This window comes from Lissotriton helveticus, chromosome 10, assembly GCF_964261635.1.
Source record: "Lissotriton helveticus chromosome 10, aLisHel1.1, whole genome shotgun sequence".
Classification (NCBI taxonomy): Eukaryota; Metazoa; Chordata; class Amphibia; order Caudata; family Salamandridae; genus Lissotriton; species Lissotriton helveticus.
The window spans coordinates 437,988,691-438,010,710 of NC_136071.1; the positions used below are offsets into that span (position 1 = coordinate 437,988,691).

Genomic DNA, 22,020 nt, shown 5'->3' on the forward strand with positions numbered 1-22,020 from the left:
TTAGAGAAATATACAAGGAATACACAATGGGGTGTTTTCAATATTGAACCAACGTGATTCTTGTATAGAATATATGTGCTGCGATGATCAACAGACCGAAGCAGATGAAAGTGATTAGCAATATAAGGACAGTAAACAGAACGAAAAGCTCCACCATCTTGCTAAACCAATGTAATATGTAGGTATATAAAAATATATATAGATATGTAGATCTGTTAGTCGTACTCCTACTAGGCGTTCCCCAACATAGATACCTAGGGTGTAGATGTGTGAATGTGTGTGTTCTGCAAAGAGCCCTTGATCTGGTTGGTCCAACCCCATTACCTGAAAGGAAAGAATGTGAGTCCCCGTCTTGGTCATGAACTTGACATCCCTCCCCAAGTGATCAGCGAACAGCTGTGATGATTGTTCATAGTGAAGTGACCTTGCAAATGACTGCAAAGTGCTCCTCTGCCTAAACCCAGAAATGCCTGTTTATTTATTATGAAAAGCATCCTTGGGAAACCTTGGGCACACCTGCATTGTTATGGTCTATAGATAGCTGGGTCGCCTCATGGATTAAAAAATAGAACAGCATTTTCATGATGTGTGTCGAGGTATTCTACGTGGTGTTCAAGGAGTCATGGTAATGTTCTCGCTAAGTGGAATCTGTAAGCTAAGCAGTTTCAAAGAAACTAATCCAGCTTTGTCACACACGCAAATGTTTGTTAAAAGTCATTGCGTGAAAGGGAAGGCAATTTAGGAAACGTGTGCATGGTGAAAAATTGCAGCATATCTTCTCGGACCTAACTAAGACACATGACACAGTGGCCTATGACCAGTGACCATCGGGATTGGTAGCCATGCCGTGCACAACAGTCAGATTGTATTTTAAGTACCGTTGATCATGCTAAGTTTTAGCCTATGACCATGCCATCAGCAGAAGTAAAAACCAAAATAAATGACTTTAGATGTTAAAAATATTTTTGAGGTACAACCCCCACATTAATTCCTCACCATCCCTTGCAAAATGTGTGATTACTGTGTGACAGGTACAGGCTAGGTATTGATGGTCATGTGACCACTGCTTTGAAGGTGGGATGTATGTGAATATAACTGACAAGGTGTGTCAAAGGAGGTTGGGTGTGAAGGCTGGATGTCGCACATCAAAATTGTATGGTAAGCTTCATCCAGAGATTTATAATAAGCAGGATGCTAGTGTTTAAGGACTGGGTGCCTTGCACAGTGTGTTGAGAGACATTTGACTGTGTGTTAACCTTCAATGTTTGTGACAAATTATGTTTTAGAGCCTGGTGATAACTAAATAAACTGTGTTGTTCAGTTCAATTTAAACTTGGTTTTCTAAGTGCTTTTTTAGGACATTCAAAGCATTAGTGAATAGAAGGTGCGCTAAGGGACATTCAACAGCTGAGTAACGGGAAGTCTGCTTTATGAGAAATATGCAAAGGTTGGTTGAACACATGATGAATGAGAGTATGGTATCCAGCAAGGTTTGCAGGCAGATTGCTCATCAAGGTGTGTTGTGAGAGAGCAATGTGACCAGTCAGGTGTGTGAGGCAGGTTTGTTAAGGTTGGGAACTGTTAAGTTGTGTTTTTTGTGGGACTGACACACTGTTGAGCTCCAGCACAAATCACCTGAGGTACAAGGTACTGAGGTGCCTATGGCCATGGCCAACTCTAATTTGCTGCGGAACAATTTGACTAGTCTCTACCCTATTAAACATTTTTTTCCTGCAGATCTGGTTGGCCCAGCCCCTGCTGGGGTGCGCTGGACTTGCCTCCTGTTTGACCTTCAGTATGTCCTCTCGGTGTATTTGAATCGCCGTTACAGTCACCTGAAGAGTGTGAAACTCTGCTCCAACCTCCTGGTGAAGAACCTTGTCACAAGTGACTTGCTATTCGAACCAGGTAAAAAGCTAGAACTGTTTATCCAGCCTTATCTCTCTCTCACCGCTATAGCTCTTGTTCTTCTGTCTTGCTCATTCTCACTATTTTCTTCCCCTTTCTTGTCAGGCACTTCCTTTGTTTCAGTCTCTTCTTTCTGTTTTTTTCTTTCTCTCAAACTCATCTATGCATATAGCGGCTCTGATTTTATTGGACCTCTTTGCCGCCTTCGACACGGTACCTCACCAGCTTCTCCTTGCTCGCCTATCGTCCATCGGCCTCTCTGGTTCAGTGTGGTCGTGGCTGGAATCTTTTCTAAACTCCCGTTCCCAGCAAGTCTGGATGCCTCCTTTTTCTTCTTCGGCCAGAGAGGTTCAGACGGGTGTCCCTCAGGGCTCAACTTTGAGCCCGCTACTTTTCAACATCTATATGACCCCACTGATCTTCCTGGCCGAGGAATTGGGTGCTAAGATTATGGCCTACGCCGATGACACCCAGCTTTTGTTTACCTGGGACGACTCGGATGTATGCACTGATACGGCGCAAAGATGCCTAGCCGCCGTGTTTACATGGCTTGCTCAGGCCAAATTAAAATGTAATGAGGGGAAATCAGAAATTATACTATATGGGCAATTTCCCTCTCATTTTACAGAAGCTTTGTGGCCCCCTGATTTCCCCCGACCTCTATCCGAGGGTGGCCCAGCCAAGAATCTAGGCATCTGGTTTGGAGCTGACCTTAGGTTTACGGAGCACATCAAGAGACTCACGGGCGTCTGCTTCGGGACTCTCAAGTCCTTAGGCAGATTCTTTCCCTTGCTCCCCCAGCCGGCCAAGGAGATGGTCGCTCGGGCTCTCATCCTATCCCGCCTTGACTATGCCAATGCGCTCTTTCTTGGCATCCCGGCATACCTGGTTAATAAGCTTCAACTTATCCAGAATGCTGCTGACAGACTCCTTCTTGGCATTTCTAAGAGAACTAGTATAAGATCACAGATGTGCACTCTCCACTGGCTGCCGGTGACCCAGAGGGTACAGTTTAAGGCTTTTGTCCTAGCACATAGAGCCTTACACGACTCTGGCCCCTCCTATATTAGGAAAAGAGTGGCCTTCTACATTCCTCGTCGATTCCTAAGGTCGGCCGCCCATCGACTGATGGGAACCCCTCATTTTCGTCGAGCCAGGATGGGCGGCCAGTCCCTTTCGGTTAAAGTAGCCATCCTCTGGAATGCCCTCCCTATTGCGCTGCGCCACATTCAGGACTTAAGATGCTTTAAGAAGCTCCTCAAAACTCACCTTTTTAAGCAGGCCTACTAATTCATTTTTCTTGCCATCTGTTTGATTCCGCATCGCGCCAGGTTACTCAAGAGTAGTCGTGCGCGTTATAAATTCCCATATAACATAACATAACATAACACATACAAACACAGTCTCACTTCTCTTTTTGTTTCTGTCCAAATCTCCGACCTCCTCCCCATTGTCTGTCTTTCTTTATTTGTCTGTCTTTTTTTCATCTTTAGTTTGCCTTTTGTCTCTCAGTCTCAATCTATTGATTCAGCTTCTTCTTATAGTCTCAGAGGGGGGGTCTCTCGGAGAAATTTTGCATACGTTATGTCTAGCATATTCTGGTTGCTGCAACTAAAACATTACAATAATTCTCAAGATACTAATCAAACCCTCGCTCAACTAGCTCAGTTTTAGTGTATTTGTTTATGCCAGCTGCAAGAGAATACTTAAAATCTTGTCTTTTGAATATGCTTGCTAAACTTTTTTTAGGCATATTATTTTCATTTTTCGATTTTTTGATTTTTTAAAGTCTTAGTGCTGGTTTGCTGAAGTAGTTTCTTTTCTGCTCACTTGTCTGCTTCATGGACACCAAATGTTTATCCTTTGTTTGTCCTAAATGATTTCTTATTTATAGTTTTCCTACGTATTTTCTTTCATACACATGTTTTTTGTGCTCATCCTGCTGAGATGCAGATAAGTGTATGATGCTAAAAGAGATTAAGGTGGTTCATTTGCTTTCTTGAGTGAGAATATGTAGTGTCTGGAGGCTCTTCCAAGTTAATTTCCAATACAGTCACTTCCTCTGATTGCAAGAGAGTTGAGCTCTAGCCTCCTGCTTCCTGAGAAAATTAAATCCTGTAGATTGACCTGCAATTGAAGTAGACTCTATATTCTATTCCTATGTCCCCACCCCCTTCGGTATAAGCTTCTAAGCAGACACTTAGGGGGTCATTAGGATGACGGGCGGACTTTGTCCGCCCGCCATCCTGCCGGTATGCGGGACCGCCCGCCATAAGGGCGGGGGTCCCGGGGGTGGTATTAGGATGTGCCCGCCACAGTGGCGGGCACATCCTGCATGTTAAGCATTGAGGCGGGCGGTGCTCTCAGCACCGCCCGCCACAATGCTTAAAAAGCACTTTTACATTTGCATAATCAAAGCGGCAGGCACTGCGCGGTGCCTGCCGCTTTGATTATGCAAATGCAGGGGGGGTACCACAGGTACCCCCCGTGTGCACCCCCCTACTCTCCTTCACTCTGGGTCCCGCAGGGGGCCCCCAGAGTGAAGTCCGCATGCTTTTCCGTGGCGGCAGGCATTGAAAAATGCCCATGATAATATGACTGGCGGTGTCTGATAGACACCGCCACCATATTATTCCTTTTCCACCCCAGCCACAAGGCGACCGGGGCGGAAAAGCGACGGACGGTCTTTCCGTCCGCCGAGGTCCCCCCCGCCATACTAATATGGCGGGGGGAAAACGTGAGTGGATGGCAGGCGGATTGCCCCCGCCAGGCTGGCGGTGGCCACCGCCAGCCTGGCGGGGGTAATCCGCCCGCCATCATAATGGGCCCCTAAGTACTCACTCCACCTACTTGTGATCAAATGGAAAACGGAATGAGAGCCCACTTCTCCATTTGTTTCAAAATAACTTCCTTCACAATCAAAATAACTTTCAAGGCATTTGCTGTCCTGTGCAGCAAAGCAAAATAATTTGGTCTCTAGCCTCCATTTTGATTTTCAAATTCCCATACATCATAATCATTTTGTGTGAGACCTACATTATCAAGTAGTTGTACTGCTAATCTCAAACATTAGTTTCCCAGACGTAAAAATCAATCCCTTTTGTATGCATTGAAACCTAAATGGTCCCGCCTGGGTCTGTTTCTCTCCAGCCGGTTGGCATAGACAGTCCTGATTTTGTTTTTGAGGGTAGCGAATATTTTTTACGCAATTCATGCAGGCCTCTCACATGCATTAAATTGTTTCTGACAACTTTGTTTTGTCTGTCCTCTGATCATTCCAGGACTCTTTAGTCTCATGCTGACCACTAGGTTGACATCTTAGACCAAGAGTAAATATCTCTGGAGTTTGTCTTGACTTCTGTGGAGTCTAGTCTTAGGCTTCTAATTTCAGAATGTGTCAGTGAAAGTAATGAGCTATGCTCCTCTGGTGATGGAACAAGAGTCTACGTCCTCCTTTGCAAGAATGTTAACTGTAGGTTTGAAGAATGTTGGGTAACTTTAGAAAGGATGCGCATCTCTCTGATACCTTTTTAATGGTTCCATTTGGTCTGAGGGAATATGTGCTGTCTCATATTTGAGACCTCTATGGACCCCCAAGTAAATTCGAGCACTGCTTACTAATTTTTACTTTTGGATATGCACTTTTTCATCTTTGTGTTTGTGCCTTCTTTCCCTGCAGGTGTCACATTTTCTGAAGCCAGACTATCAAACTTAGTTGCTCATGGGTCTTCACCTATGCCACGAGAAGTGGCATTTCCTGTAGGCAAGGATGAAAACTGGCACGACAAATATGACTTCATCAGGTATGATGTGAATGTTTTTCACACTCTCTGAGGACAGGTATGAAGAGCTGAAGTGGTGTGCAGTCTTTGAGAGGTTTCGACAGGATGCGACCACCCAGTTTTGAAATTCTGGTTGTCTGAAAAGGGGTTAGGTGCCTGAGAGATGGTTGATGGATACTCGCTGTTAAGAAGTGCTGATGTGGGATAGAGTCCCAAGTAGCTAAAACGTTATGGTAGGTGTTCTTGTTTTAAAGTGAGGCCAAAAATGGTAACGGATTGAGAAGAGAGAAATGGTAGATACTTTTAGAGGCCCTAGTGATGAGAAGTTGTTTGCATGTACTATGGCAGTGGTCCAGTGGTGGCTGGTGATCTTTGAGGATGGGACATCGAGCCCAATTATTCTAGGAGTGCTTAGAGGCGCGTTCTCCCCATAAGAAAATTATGATAACATGGTTTCAATTTTGTGCATTCTAAAACACACATTTCTCACAAATTGGATGAAAAGAAATTTGTGCCAAGCCAATAATGTCTGATTCTCCTGAGGAGTTGACCCCATTTTTCCCCAAAATGTTTAGCGGGTGTACGTCATATATCAATTACCTCCTTTGTGTCAGGGCCAGCATTTTGTACTAGTATTACATGGCAACCCGGTATTTCTGGGAACCTGAGTACACTACAAACAAAGAAACAATGGTTCTCTTGGATGAAGCTTAAAAACATACCAGAGGTCTTTGGCAATAAATCGAATGTGCGAACATGCAAGTGTAAATAAACAGTTATTTTAATTACTGCATAGTATCACCAGATAGACAGAGGCCATACAGTGACAGATGTAAACAGAAGAGCACTGGTGTTATTTACAATAACAATGTTGACTGAATAATATTTCAATTTATAAAAAACAGTCAAAATGTAAGTTGAATTTTCAGCACTATACAGTATGACAATCAGCAGGTTAGTACGTCAACATTTCGACCGATAACATTATTTATAAGCGGGACTTCATCAGGACAAATAAGGTACCAACATACAAAAACAAACCGAAACCAAGACTAATGGTTTTTAGGACATACTACGATTAATGTATATGTCTACAAAGTATTAATAGTCGGGGTCCAAGGCATCTTACCTCTTTTCTACAAATGATTTGAACAGCAGTGAAAGACATCTGGTTATGGGCAGCATACCATCTGGTCAAATCTATAGGTAACAAGTGTAACAAAAAATCTATTTTAAACCACCAACCCACTTCCCTCCCCACCAAAAATTCCTCATAGTATTAAATTACATAGGTTTGTGAAGGACCCGACACGTACAATGCTTTCAACACTATTATGTGAATATCTAACTAATCAGTCACCCGTTACTCTAGGAAAATCTCAAAAACAGCCTTGGAACTTTGTGTTTATCAAAAGCTCTGTTGGAACCGGGGTCACCAGCTCCCCGAGGGTAGCACGGCACGAGCGGGTAGGCATCCGAAAGCACATGTGTTAAGCGATCATGCAGCACACACTCACACTGAGACAGAAACCTGGGCACGCAATAAATGACTCCACCCTAAAGCTTGTATAAAAACAAGTAATTTGTATTAAGATAAATAGTTAGATAGAGCAGGATCAGGGAAATCATAAATTCATTTAAAATACATGTGTCTCAAAACTTGCAATCAATATTGGATGAATAAATATCCGTTCTGCAATAAATATTAAATATTGGATCAATAAATAGTTAAATACATTTTTAGTGGAACACAGGCCCGACCTACGCCTTGCTTCTTGGTCAGCACCTGAAAGGAATACATCTCAAAGTCATAAGAACAACACTGCATTGAGCATCAATATCCATTTCCACAGGTAAACAAAGGGACAGTTCCATAACAGAAACATCTCCCTGCTGTAGGAATAAACAATTCGTTAAGTGTAGTTCAAACATTTCCTTAAATATGAAACATTTCATTTGCCACAAAAGTATGTGGATGTAACTCTCCTCCTATAATAGGAATTAAACATTTAATTAAGAATAATTATTCCATATAACAAGGTTGGGCACCCCTTTGGGAGAACTTCTCATTGGGCCCAGATAACCATTACATTAGCCAGCACTAACTAGGAGAAAACATTGCAATATAGGTAACCATCCCCTTGTGCAGGTTTAACTGTATCAGGGCTACACCAACATTCCATCAGGGAAGTAGAAATCCCTACATTGAGCAGGTGTAAGTAGATCTCTGTTATAGCAGGGGTATGAGACCCTTCCCTGGGCAGGAGTAAACATTGCCTCAAATGAGGACAACACCTCTCATTAGGCGTAAAGTATTTCTTTAGGCATAACATACCATCCCATTACCTGATGCCTGAACAGGCAGGGCCTTCCCCCTATTAATCAGGAGATTACAGGTAAAACATTTCCATAAATGTAAAACATTTAATTAGCCAGCCCCAAGTATTTCCGTCGGCCCCTAGAAGCCCTACATCAGGCTGAAAGTGAACATTTCATTAACGCATTTCCTGTAAATATTTCATTAACCAGGGCCTTAAAGCATTTCTACATAAGCAATTCACTATACATTCAATAACGCAGTCTCAATGAGCATGTGAATGAAGCAATGAACTCCCTGGCCCAGGGCTAAACCATCGCGGCCCAATTCATTAGGTTCTCAGGCCCAAGCAGGCAAATCTTCCCAACTGGGGCTAATAATCCCCTTATGCAGGGTGAAACATATAAATGAGGGCAGGCCTATTCTCAGGCCTGACAGTCACTGGGTACAAATCGGTGGGCCCGGGTAGTCTAGGGCTCTAACAAGGCCTTGTCACCACTTGAGGCTCTTTGGGGGCCAACGGGACCCAACAACAGTTTTTCCCGGGGAGGGGCGAACATGGGGCCTTCCCCGGCCTTCCGCCCACCTCCCCGGGGATTACCTTGAGCTCTTCGGCCCTCCAGGGCCCTTGTGCAGCTCCTCGGGGCCTCTGAGACGTGTAGGCCCTCTGACAGGCCTCTCGCTCGATTACCGGCCTTCCAGGGGCCGGTTGTGGCAGGTGGGGGCACACAGGCTCCTTCTGAGTCGGCGCCGGCAGGTGGGACAAATCGGAGGGGGCTCTTGGGCTCCACGGCCCCCCTCCGCGATGAGTGCTGGGCCCGGCCGGGCTTTCCCCGGGTCTCGGGCCGGGAACTGGGTGGCTCGGCTCGGCGGACCAATCCGGAGATAAGGAAGGCGGAGGCGCGGCTAGAGACGCGGCGCCCCCGTCACGTGGTCGGCGTCTCCGACTTCAAGGCCTGGCACGGCCTAATGTCTTGCGCTGGATGCGGCGGCCCTCTCCTGGCATCCGAGGGCCGCCGAGGGGGACACGGTACGGGCGCGACCTCACTCGAGGGTCGGGCCGGTCAGGCAGGCCAGGCGCGCGCGGCCGGTGGAAGCTTCCGGCGACCCTCTCCTACACACGGGGGCCGCCAAGGAGGGTCAAAATGCTGACGCTTGACACCGGGCGTGTGGAGATTCTTCGGCGCCTCAGGTAAGCGCGTGGAGGGGGTTTTACGGCGCTTGTGGCCCAGCAGCGCTTCAAGCCACAGCGCTTCCGAAGGGGGCAATTACAACAGCGCTCCTCACAGCCTCAGCGCTCACACCAGTGGCAGTAATCCTGGGCACAGAAGCGCTTTCTAACACAGCGCCAGGCAGCCACTTCGGGTCCTGGGCACACAGCGCTTAGCTGATGTAGTGCTGGTCACTAATGACAGCTACCAGATGTACAGCGCCTCACAACTTCACAGCGCTTCGCAGGGGCATACAAGATAGCGCTTAGAGGCACTAATACAGCGCTTCTCCAGATGAGGGAAACAATACAGCGCTTGTCATTAGTGGATTTAAAATAAAGGCAGCTCACAGGACAAGCCACACAGCAGTGGCAGGTTAGCGCAGGGGCCCCAGGTGGCGTCAGGGGGGCACAGGGAGCGACACAGCGCCAATACCTGGTGGGTTCCTCAAGCGTCCTGTGGTGGCTTAGTTTTTTCTTGGCGTGATGTTTCTTGCGCCCTTAGTTTAGTTGCTTGGTTACTTGTTCCTTGATTTAGTTGCTTGGTTACTTGTTCCTTGATTTAGTTGCTTGGTTTCTTGTTCCTTGAAGGGGGAATAAATTGGTGGCTGGTGTTCCAATTTCTTCTCAGCCAATCCCTTCAAGTGGTCCCTGGGGGGGTTCCCTTCTGCGGGGCTAGATCAGAGGGGGGGGGGGGGTACACTTGAAAGGCAACACCTAGGCCCTGTCTCTTCCAGTATCATAAGACCCTGCCCTGACCCTCACTGCCTGTCCTCCTGCGTAGGTTCTTCCCCAGGTCTCCCCTCAGAGAGTTTCCCTCCCTTTCCTTTTATAGTGCCAGTTGACAGTTAGTAGTGGCAGTTGGTGTCACCTCACCTCTTCCAGAAGGTTCCAGAGGTTTCCAGGAGGTTCCACCACTCTACCTGTGGGCAGGCTGGCAGGCTAAGATGGATACATTGTTTGGAGGGTTCCAGCCAGGCCCTGGCCACTAGAATGTGCCCACTAAACCACGCTGCAGCAGCAGTGGTCAGTGGCAGCCATGTTAGGGGTATAAGTCACCTGCACCTTAACATCAGTTTCACAGTACACAGGGCTTTCCTCACTACACAAGGCCTATACATTGTTGTTACCATGAGGGCATTCTAAATTAAAAGGGGAATAAAAGGCGAAAATTTTTGGGGAAAGGGCCAAGTCTCACACATCTCCCCCCCAGCCAAAAGCCAGGGTAGACCGATCATTCCCTTGATGGGCTTCCCTGCTTGGGGCGGAAAAAGGTGGACGCAGGCCCAATACCTACCATGACATTCTCGCTAATCCAACCACCCCACTGGTGTTCCTTAGTGGGATGCGGCCAGGACTGACCTCTACACAGTTCAGATGTCTCTGGCCCTTGCTCTCTCTGAGTGGGGGGCAGTAGCCCCAGGCCTGTAGTACCCTTTCCACTCTCCTCCTCAACCTAGGGTCTAAACCCTTAAGTTGACCTGGTGACAGGGGCGAGTCCTCCCTCACCCTGCACCCCCTCCCAGGGTTCTGCACCCTCCCACCTGGAGTAGTACCCCTGAGAGTCACAACAACTGGGGGGACTCTGAATACAGAGGTTCCTCCCGCCAGGTCAGACAACCCCTGAACCTGGCCACCCAACCCAGGATCTGCGCCCTGTGGCTGGCTCGGTGCCAGAGGAGAGTTCTTCCTCCCTCTGCACCCCCTTCCAGGGTTCCGCACCCTCCTCCCCGGATAGGTACCCCTGGAAGTCACACCGGTAGGGTCCATAGTTACCGGTACCCCACCCTCCAGGTCAGGCAATCCCTGCACCTGAAACCCCAGTCCAGGTTCTACACCCCGTGACTGGTCCAAACCCCGAACCTCGGGTACGCTGCCACCATGGAAGTACCTGGCACACATGATTCTAAGGTCTTCAGCTCTGACTCTGTTAGCTGAAGCCTGTGTGCCAGCTTCCTTTCATTCCTTTGCAAGGCTCACATTCTCCCTCTCATGCTCTAACCTCTCTGACAACGCACACCCCCTCTCAGGGTTCTCTGGTGTGGCCGCCTCCCTGGGTGTGACCTGCCCCTCCTGTCCCCATCCCCTCTCCCCTCTGGGTGGGTCCTACCCATGCCCCAAAAGTGGTACGGAGTTCCTTCTTCCCTCCGCCCAACAGGCACCCCCATCCCCTGACAACACTCCAGTACGCCAGGTGGGGACTCAGATAATTCAGGAAAAGGTTCTAGGATGTGGGTGACAGTATAGGTCAAACAGGCCCTGATACACTCACAGGCTAGACAGTGGAGGGGTCAATTACTTAGGCTTGCACACACAATAATTGTGCAGCCTAATTGCTGTGCACCCTGTCCCAATGGAGGGTGCTGCATGGTCACAGGTCCTGGATCCCACCGCTCGACACTAATATGTTGGAACTGGGATCACCAGCTCCCCGAGGGTAGCACGGCACGAGCGGGTAGGCATCCGAAAGCACATGTGTTAAGCGATCATGCAGCACACACTCACACTGAGACAGAAACCTGGGCACGCAATAAATGACTCCACTCCAAAGCTTGTATAAAAACAAGTAATTTGTATTAAGATAAATAGTTAGATAGAGCAGGATCAGGGAAATCATAGATTCATTTAAAATACATGTGTCTCAAAACTTGCAATCAATATTGGATGAATAAATATCCGTTCTGCAATAAATATTAAATATTGGATCAATAAATAGTTAAATACATTTTTAGTGGAACACAGGCCCGACCTACGCCTTGCTTCTTGGTCAGCACCTGAAAGGAATACATCTCAAAGTCATAAGAACAACACTGCATTGAGCATCACTATCCATTTCCTCAGGTAAACAAAGGGACAGTTCCATAACAGAAACATCTCCCCGCTGTAGGAATAAACAATTCGTTAAGTGTAGTTCAAACATTTCCTTAAATATGAAACATTTCATTTGCCACAAAAGTATGTGGACGTAACTCTCCTCCTGTAATAGGAATTAAACATTTCATTAAGAATAATTATTCCATATAACAAGGTTGGGCACCCCTTTGGGAGAACTTCTCATTGGGCCCAGATAACCATTACATTAGCCAGCACTAACTAGGAGAAAACATTGCAATATAGGTAACCATCCCCTTGCGCAGGTTTAACTGTATCAGGGCTACACCAACATTCCATCAGGGAAGTAGAAATCCCTACATTGAGCAGGTGTAAGTAGATCTCTGTTATAGCAGGGGTATGAGATCCTTCCCTGGGCAGGAGTAAACATTGCCTCAAATGAGGACAACACCTTTCATTAGGCGTAAAGTATTTCTTTAGGCATAACATACCATCCCATTACCTGATGCCTGAACAGGCAGGGCCTTCCCCCTATTAATCAAGAGATTACAGGTAAAACATTTCCATAAATGTAAAACATTTAATTAGCCAGCCCCAAGTATTTTCGTCGGCCCCTAGAAGCCCTACATCAGGCTGAAAGTGAACATTTCATTAACGCATTTCCTGTAAATATTTCATTAACCAGGGCCTTAAAGCATTTCTACATAAGCAATTCACTATACATTCAATAACGCAGTCTCAATGAGCATGTGAATGAAGCAATGAACTCCCTGGCCCAGGGCTAAACCATCGCTGCCCAATTCATTAGGTTCTCAGGCCCAAGCAGGCAAATCTTCCCAACTGGGGCTAATAATCCCCTTATGCAGGGTGAAACATATAAATGAGGGCAGGCCTATTCTCAGGCCTGACAGTCACTGGGTACAAATCGGTGGGCCCGGGTAGTCTAGGGCTCTAACAAGGCCTTGTCACCACTTGAGGCTCTTTGGGGGCCAACGGGACCCAACAACAGTTTCTCCCGGGGAGGGGCGAACACGGGCCTTCCCCGGCCTTCCGCCCACCTCCCCGGGGATTACCTTGAGCTCTTCGGCCCTCCAGGGCCCTTGTGCAGCTCCTCGGGGCCTCGGGGACGAGTAGGCCCTCTGGCAGGCCTCTCGCTCGATTACCGGCCTTCCAGGGGCCGGTGCTGGCAGGTGGGGGCACACAGGCTCCTTCTGAGCCGGCGCCGGCAGGTGGGACAAATCGGAGGGGGCTCTTGGGCTCCACGGCCCCCCTCCGCGATGAGTGCTGGGCCCGGCCGGGCTTTCCCCGGGTCTCGGGCCGGGAACTGGGTGGCTCGGCTCGGCGGACCAATCCGGAGATAAGGATGGCGGAGGCGCGGCTAGAGACGCGGCGCCCCGTCACGTGGTCGGCGTCTCCGACTTCAAGGCCTGGCACGGCCTAATGACTTGCGCTGGATGCGGCGGCCCTCTCCTGGCATCCGAGGGCCGCCGAGGGGGACACGGTACGGGCGCGACCTCACTCGAGGGTCGGGCCGGTCAGGCAGGCCAGGCGCGGCCGGTGGAAGCTTCCGGCGACCCTCTCCTACACACGGGGGCTGCCAAGGAGGGTCAAAATGCTGACGCTTGACACCGGACGTGTGGAGATTCTTCGGCGCCTCAGGTAAGCGCGTGGAGGGGGTTTTACGGCGCTTGTGGCCCAGCAGCGCTTCAAGCCACAGTGCTTCCGAAGGGGGCAATTACAACAGCGCTCCTCACAGCCTCAGCGCTCACACCAGTGGCAGTAATCCTGGGCACAGAAGCGCTTTCTAACACAGCGCCCGGCAGCCACTTCGGGTCCTGGGCACACAGCGCTTCGCTGATGTAGTGCTGGTCACTAATGACAGCTACCAGATGTACAGCGCCTCACAACTTCACAGCTCTTCTGGGGCATACAAGATAGCGCTTAGAGGCACTAATACAGCGCTTCTCCAGATGAGGGAAACAATACAGCGCTTGTCATTAGTGGATTTAAAATAAAGGCAGCTCACAGGACAAGCCACACAGCAGTGGCAGGTTAGCGCAGGGGCCCCAGGTGGCGTCAGGGGGGCACAGGGAGCGACACAGTGCCAATACCTGGTGGGTTCCTCAAGCGTCCTGTGGTGGCTTAGTTTCTTCTTGGCGTGATGTTTCTTGCGCCCTTAGTTTAGTTGCTTGGTTACTTGTTCCTTGATTTAGTTGCTTGGTTACTTGTTCCTTGATTTAGTTGCTTGGTTTCTTGTTCCTTGAAGGGGGAATAAATTGGTGGCTGGTGTTCCAAGTTCTTCTCGGCCAATCCCTTCAAGTGGTCCCTTGGGGGTTTCCTTCCGCGGGGCTAGATCAGAGGGGGGGGTACAGGATACCTCAACACTTGAAAGGCAACACCTAGGCCCTGTCTCTTCCAGTATCATAAGACCCTGCCCTGACCCTCACTGCCTATCCTCCTGCGTAGGTTCTTCCCCAGGTCTCCCCTCAGAGAGTTTCCCTCCCTTTCCTTTTATAGTGCCAGTTGACAGTTAGTAGTGGCCATTGGTGTCACCTCACCTCTTCCAGAAGGTTCCAGAGGCTTCCAGGAGGTTCCACCACTCTACCTGTGGGCAGGCTGGCAGGCTAAGATGGATACATTGTTTGGAGGGTTCCAGCCAGGCCCTGACCACTAGAATGCACCCACTAAACCACGCTGCAGCAGCAGTGGTCAGTGGCAGCCATGTTAGGGGTATAAGTCACCTGCACCTTAACATCAGTTTCACAGTACACAGGGCTTTCCTCACTACACAAGGCCTATACATTGTTGTTACCATGAGGGCATTCTAAATTAAAAGGGGAATAAAAGGCGAAAATTTTTGGGGAAAGGGCCAAGTCTCACAAGCTCCAAATGAAGTATGTATGTATGAATATACCAGTCAGTATGCTAAATAGGTATGAAAACAAATTAGAGTGGTAGTAGGTAATTGAGGTGCTTCAGGTCTTTGTATAATCATGTTTTTTGCTTTAGATTTCCTTCTGATGGTTCCAAGATGCCGTTTGATTCCATTCAAAAAGGATGTTCAAGTCACTCAGACCATGGTAAGGATATGATATGGCCATATTTTCTTTTGGTGTAGGAGTCCTGTATGCATCTCTCATCATTTTCGGAGTTTGGTTTAGGAGTTAATATTAGCCTTTCCAAATGAATTCTGTGGTCAGTGCATCAGAAGCAGAGGACTTCATAATGGAGATTAGAATGTTTGCTACTGAGAGTAGAGCTGGCCTTAGTGTTGATGGAGAAAGTCAGACTTTAGTTTCTCCAGTATTGGATCTTTCATAGATTCACATGCTTGAATCATTCCCCGTCGTCAAAGTGGGAGTCGCATGGTACCTTATTAGTATGTATCACTATCTTAGGCTGTAATGGAAGTGAACAATCACTTTAATATCTATCTGAGTCCTATTTAACAAAGGACCAAACTTTAACTATAACCAATCAGGCGACAGCACCCGTTGGAATACTCCCAACCAAGGCTAGTACATCAGATGTTCTACAGAAGGTTGTGTGATTAGAGTCTCTCTGAGCTCTGCTCAGTTTATCCTTCAAACCAACTAATTTCTAGAAGATTCTTCTCAGGTCAGATTTGTATTTCTCTTATTATATTAGCCTAGGATTACCTGACTATGTCAGAACATTCAAAAGGGGGTTATTCAAGCCATGCAGCACATGTGGCAAGAAAAGATTACACTCTGATGATCCCCATAAACAGGGCATATATTGCCTCTGTCCTGACCACACAGTCAAAGACTGCCTAATGTGCCTCACTTTCCCCCAGAAAACCCTGAAGGGCAGGGAGGGAAGACTACTGTTGTGGTTACAGAGACTTAAGACAAAAGACTAGCCTGTCTCTGGGGAAGAGAGTGATGACTCCTCAAGTTCTGGAAAATCTCATAAAAGAGATAGATTCTATGAAAAGGAGCCTTCAGAATAACCTAAAAAGGCCCTTAAAAAATCTTACCATGAGGCACCTAAACATCTTCAAAAGTCTGATAAGAAATTACCAAAGAGATCTTCTTCAAAGATTCCCTCAGAACCTACAATACCATCTGTAAAAGAAGTTTCTGTCAAAAGGTCTTCAAAATCTCTGCCGTCGACGACAGAAGCCCTTTTTGTGGAAAAAATACAAATGTCATCACCGTCGATGACAATGTCGTTGATGACATCACCGACCTTAACTTCCACATTCTCTTTAGCAGCATCTCCGATGATAATGTCGTCGTCTCTGACAGTGTTGATGACCATATTACTTACAGGCTACTGTCGATGACGACATCGTCGCCGAAGACGGCCCCAGGGTCTCCGTCCCTGATGGTGTAAGACTCATCAAAGCACTCGTTGACTACCTCATCAAAGACTAAGCCACTGTTGACAGCGATCCCATTGACGAGGACATCGACGACAGCAGCTCCATCACCGAAAGCACTGCTGGCGGAAGCCTTGTCAACTAAAGACGAGAACACCATCAACACCAATTTTTGCAAAGAAATCAACTGTGATAGTAGAAAATGCAAAGAAAACTTTGTTGACGGAGGAACTTTCGTCGACAGATGCACAGATTTCATCATACCCAAAGACACCTTTAACACCTTTGATGCCTTTGTCAGATAAGTTGCAACCTGGAATAATTACTAAAGGAGGCTGGCTCAGTTTATATTGTCCACCTATGGTGAGGCATTGTTCACTGAGTCCAGGCAACCCTTAGTGTTAGTGTTTTGGTCTCTGATAAGCAAAGCTCTGGGGTAGCTGTGGATAGAAGCTAAGGCTTATTCAGGAGGGTGTAAAGCGGGTGCCTCTACCACATAGTCAGCAAGCTTGCACACAACAAAGAACCACACTAAAGGTTATAAAAATACTGTAGTATTTATTACACAACAATAGGAAGTAACTTGGTTAGTCTCATACCCATAGATATCGAATACACATAAGAAATACTTCAGAAACAGGTAAGTAGCATAGAAAAACACACGCAGCCCTATGGGGTTGGGAGCCTCAAATCATATCATAAGAAAGTGATATAAGCGGTAAGTACCAAAACAAGATTAATACCCAACGATGGAGGAGCCCAGGGAAGGCACAGAACCACCAAAGGTGAGTAGCTAGATACCCCAAGCCGCTTGGGTGTAGAGTGGTTACACCGAGTCAAACGTCCATGGGATAACACAGGGTAAATCACAGTTGGTATTTTCTTGTTTTAGGGCCCTACCCAAAGGACCCTGGAGACACCAATTGGATCAAGAGAGGTTGGAGAGCCATCCCACCCTTGATTATCCAGGGGACCAGGATACCTACACCAGGGAGCCTGGGTGCATAGGTGCAAAGATGTGTTGGAACCGCCCGTAGAAGCCAATGGAGGATCTTGGAAGTCCGGTAGCTGCAGCAACTCGTGGACCAGCAAGGTTCAACGTAAATGTGGATTCTGGACGAGAAGTACCTGAAAGCAGAGGGGCCAGAGTCTAAACCACCAGCAGGTGTCCAGGAAGCACAGGGGCACAATGCACCACTTGTCAGAGGTACTTGCTGTAGCATGACGGTCTTGATAAAGCAGCTGTGAAGCCCAGACGATGATGCAGGAGCACAGGAGTCGTCCACAAGCTGTCCCATGATGGATGACAAAAGCCGGAAGGTCAGTTGCCGGCAGGACCACCAACAAGCCTTGGTACTGCAACAGTTGTGTCAAAGCAAAAAATGCTTGGTTGCAGACCAGCATTGTCTGTGGGACTAGCACAACAAGTGTAAGTCAGGACCTGCAGGAGAGCCAGCAGGACTCGATGAAGCCCCCTCAAGGACCCTCTGGCAGCAGACACAGGGAATCTCATGGAAGCCTCAGCAGCACACACAAGATGGAGGCCTACAGTGCAAAGGTTGCATGGAGGACGTCGTTCTTGGAGCTGTGCGGTGCATCAGGCTGGGGCTTCTTGGATCACGAACATCTTTAGTGAGGAGAGTCAGGAAGCCTTGCTTACGACACCAAGACGTTGTGCACACGGATGCTGTTCAGGTCGGCTGGAGAGGGAGTGCAATCTTCCAAGTTGCTGGCAAGACTTGTCAGGCCTCTGGAGAGCCAACAAACTACCGCCTGTGTTGCAGAGCCTGGAGGTGTTCGTGGGACAGCAGAATCAGCAAACCGGTCATCGAAGTTGAGGTGCCTGCGGATGCAGGGAAGTGACTTCTTCACTCCATGGGAGATTCCTTCTTGCTTGGATGCATGCAGAGTCCTTGCTGACTCTGAGGAGGCATGGCCACTGAGTTGCAGAAACTTGGATGAGCACGGAGACTAAGTTGCAGCTGGAACCTTCCCACCAGAGCAGTCTTGTCTTTGGTCCTGGCTCGATCCAGCAGCAGAGTGCCAGTGTCCAACAGTAGAAGAGCGTTAAGACGATCTTCAGAAGACAGGCAGTCAGTTCTTGAAGGTGGAGTCCAGATGAATATAAGGACCTACCCTCAGGGGAGCCCTTAAGTAACCCTAAAAGGGGGAAGGTCATCTTCTGCTGTGACCCACCTGTCAGAGGAGGTCAGGGACGCTCCTCAGGTGGCCTAGCTAGTCAGATGCTCTCAGGGGCCAAGATTCAAGATGGCAAAATCAAGTGGCCACCTGGAGGAGCTCTGAGCACCTCCCTAGGGAGGAACTGGATAGGGGGGATGGTCACTCCTTTGTCCTTTCTGTAGTTCACACCAGAGTGCGAGCCAATGGCAGGCCCGTCTGCGCCCGTCAGAGACCAGAGGAGGCCAGGTTGGGCTAGGTCCCTTGGTTCCACGTTCCTGGTGGCAAAAAAATGTAAGGTACTGTTTGTGTAGTCATATTTATACTCCTTCCCAGTCAGTAATAACACATAATTGCTAATAATCCAATCATGGGCAAAAGAAAAACAACAGTTGGAGGAGTGGGGGGTAACAATACTGCGACTATTGCCTCTTCTAACAAGGGCGGCCAGTGTTATCTCCAAGGATATAGCTCTTACAGAAAGAAGGCTATTGCTGGAGATAGGTAAATCAACCTCTATACAACCACTATTGACTGGCTGTTAAGTAGTAGGAGCCAATCCCGGTCCAATGTAAACACCTGAGGCTAATATAGACATTTCTGATAGATACATCTGCCAGTGGATTCCTCACCTCGCGAATATCCCCCTGCGTCAACAGCATCCGGAAATTCTTTTTGTAGCTTCGCGCCGACGTCACAGAGGCACGGCATCGCGTGCGACTCCGCTGACGTCACCGACCCCATATTAGGCCCACGCCGGCGTGATGACATCAGTTCCCTTTTTTTCGCGTCGTCAACGCTAACGGTTGTCTAGGGATCGTCCGTAGCATTTGCTGTAACTTTGTTACTTTGTATTATTCGTGTTTCATTGTCTTCTCTTTCGACATGTCTTCGAGGAAGACCGGGTTTAAAGCCTGTGGGGAATGTGGCAAAACCATGTCCATTACGGATCCACATGAATGCTGCTTATGGTGTCTAAGCTCCGACCACGACGTCGAAGACTGCCAGTCTTGAAGGAAGATGACACCTAAGGCCCTCCGGGAGAGAGAAGCTAAGCTTCTTGTGGCGAAGCTTAAAGGAAGTAAGGAGAAGAAGAAATCGAGGTCGCGGACTCGACGTTCGAGGTCAAGGTCTCGTTCGAGGTCGCGATCGGACTCGTCCTCGGCCCATACTTCGAGATCATCTAAAAAGAAGCATAAGAAGAGGACCCATGAATCCCGACATCGCTCGAGAAAAGAACTCGGGTTCTAAGCCGAAGTCGCAGGCGAAGCTGGTTGAGAAGGTGGTGGTATCTTCGGCTTCGGAAGAACAGGACGCCGAGGGTGAGGCGTTGCATGCGAATTCGCCAGGTTCACCGAAGCAGACAGCGAATCCATCTCCGGTTCCATTCCATCCTTCAGGTCGGGAGGATGAAGGTGAGGAGGAGGTGGTTGGAGAGGGAGAGGCTCAGTTGCCCGAGGGTCTGTCAACTCAGATGCACCAGCCTGAAGAGGAACTCGATGTCGTTTCGACTCCACGCCCTCAAGAGCAGCCTGGTGGTTCGTACCCAGCCTTCCCGGCTCCAGGTCAGGATCTGACGCATTTCCTAAATGTAATGTTTGGTATACATTCCAGGGCTATGTACCCCTCTGGGGCTCCTGCTGGTCCCACGGGTCCGATGGCGTTTGGTCTGGGTGTTCCCCAAACCTATGCACCTGCGCCCTTTATGCCCTTTATGCCGGCTCCGGCGCCGCATTGGCATTTTCCGACGCCGGCGAGGCCTTCGACTCCGAAGCCATCGACGCCGAAGTCGTCGACGCCGAATCCTTCAACGCCGATTCCATCAACCCTGATGCCGAACCCTGAGCGACATCGTGGGATTCTTCCTCGTCCGACGTCGGGATGGGCGCCGGCACCGGCTCCGTCGGAGTGGACAGTGGATCCGTCGGCTTCGAATGTGAAGCACAGGTCGAGGCGTGAAGCCCAGAGGCTGATGGAGGAAGAGAGGTTTTGTGAGGAGAATCTGGAGGAGGGTGAGCTGCAGGAGTCTGAGGACCCATTTGAGGACCTGACAGTGGCTAGTGGCCTTGAACTGTCCCCTGAGTGGGATTTAGTTTCAGTGTCGGATGAACCCCCTAAAGATGTGGCTCCTTACCGTGTCGTGATAAAGAAGGCTGCAAGTTTATTGAACATTGCTCTACCTACTGCTGAGTTTAAATCAAATCTTCTCACAGAGGTCCTTCACTCACCATCTTCAGTGACTGGATTCTGGGGATCACGGTTCGATCCCCAGCACCGGCGGCAGATTAGCCCAGCACCTTGTGACTCTGGGCAATAGCTTGCTTAATCTTCCCGACGGCCCCCAGCGCCTAGAGACCCTTACGGGTGATTGCGCGCTTTACAAATGTGGATTATTATTATTATTATTATTATTATTATTAACCATTGCTGCCTTTTAATGATGCCCTTAAAGAACCAATTTTAGAGGTTTGGAAGAATCCTGTATCAGCTCCTGCTGTGTATAGGGCTGTTGCCAGGAGATATAGAGCTGCTCCTGATGACCCAGAATTGTTGTCCACTCACCCTCTGCCTGAGAGTTTGGTGGTGCAGGCGTCCTGTTCCAAAAGATCAACGGGAGCTTTTCCACAGGTTCCAGCAGAAAAGGAGTCAAGAAAACAGGATCAGGCTGGTAAAAAGGTTTTCTCCTCTGCCAGTATGGCACTGAAGTCCACAAACGCGACCTGCCTGATGGGGCGTTATATCCACGCCCTGATGGTCACTGTAAAACAGTTGGTGCCCAAGATACCGGAGGAGGATAGAAAAGACTTCCAGGAGGTAATCTCAGACACTCAGGCTGCAGCAAGGCAGGTGATTCAGAGTGGATTGGACACGGCAGACTCTGTGGCGAGGGTCATGGGCTCTTCCGTGGCAACGAGGAGAGCTGCGTGGCTAAAATCGAGTGAGTTTTCGACAGATGTCCAGTCTGCATTGATGGATCTTCCATTCGACGGGTCTGGTTTATTTGGCAAAAAGGCAGACACTGCTTTAGAACGCTTTAAAGACAGCAGGGCGACAGCTAAGTCGTTGGGCCTTCAGACCAGGAGCACCTTTGGGAGACGTTCTAGAGGATTTAGCAGATCTTCTTTTCGATCCTACAAGTCAACACAGCAGCAGCCGCAGCAGCAGCAAAACACGCTGTACAGGACATATAGGGGCAAGCAAAGAGCCCGTTCTCGAGGCCGTCAAGCTTCCTCCTCTTCCTCCTCTTCCCCATGCCAGCCCCCTGCCAACGCAGCAAAGCAGCCCTTGATCCGCCATTCCGGATCATGTGGGCCCAGTGGGGGGTCGGCTTACCCATTTCCTACGAGATTGGGAATTGATTACATCGGATCTTTGGGTTCTCAATCTTGTGGGGAATGGGTATGCTCTTCCCTTTCGGGAATTTCCCCCAAATTACCCTCCTTGCCAG

At 48.6% G+C, this 22,020-nt stretch overlaps 1 protein-coding gene across 2 annotated transcripts in view; it reads left to right on the plus strand.

Moving 5' to 3' along the window:
* LOC144784260 (mitochondrial Rho GTPase 2-like) overlaps nt 1–22,020 on the plus strand; it is a 1,917,079-nt gene that overhangs the window by 100,497 nt on the left and 1,794,562 nt on the right. For both annotated transcript variants that reach the window (XM_078662926.1, XM_078662927.1), the window contains exons 5-7: nt 1,738–1,908; nt 5,588–5,711; nt 15,059–15,129. In XM_078662926.1, the coding sequence (XP_078519052.1) occupies nt 1,738–1,908; nt 5,588–5,711; nt 15,059–15,129 (366 nt within the window). The remainder of the gene's footprint in view (nt 1–1,737; nt 1,909–5,587; nt 5,712–15,058; nt 15,130–22,020) is intronic.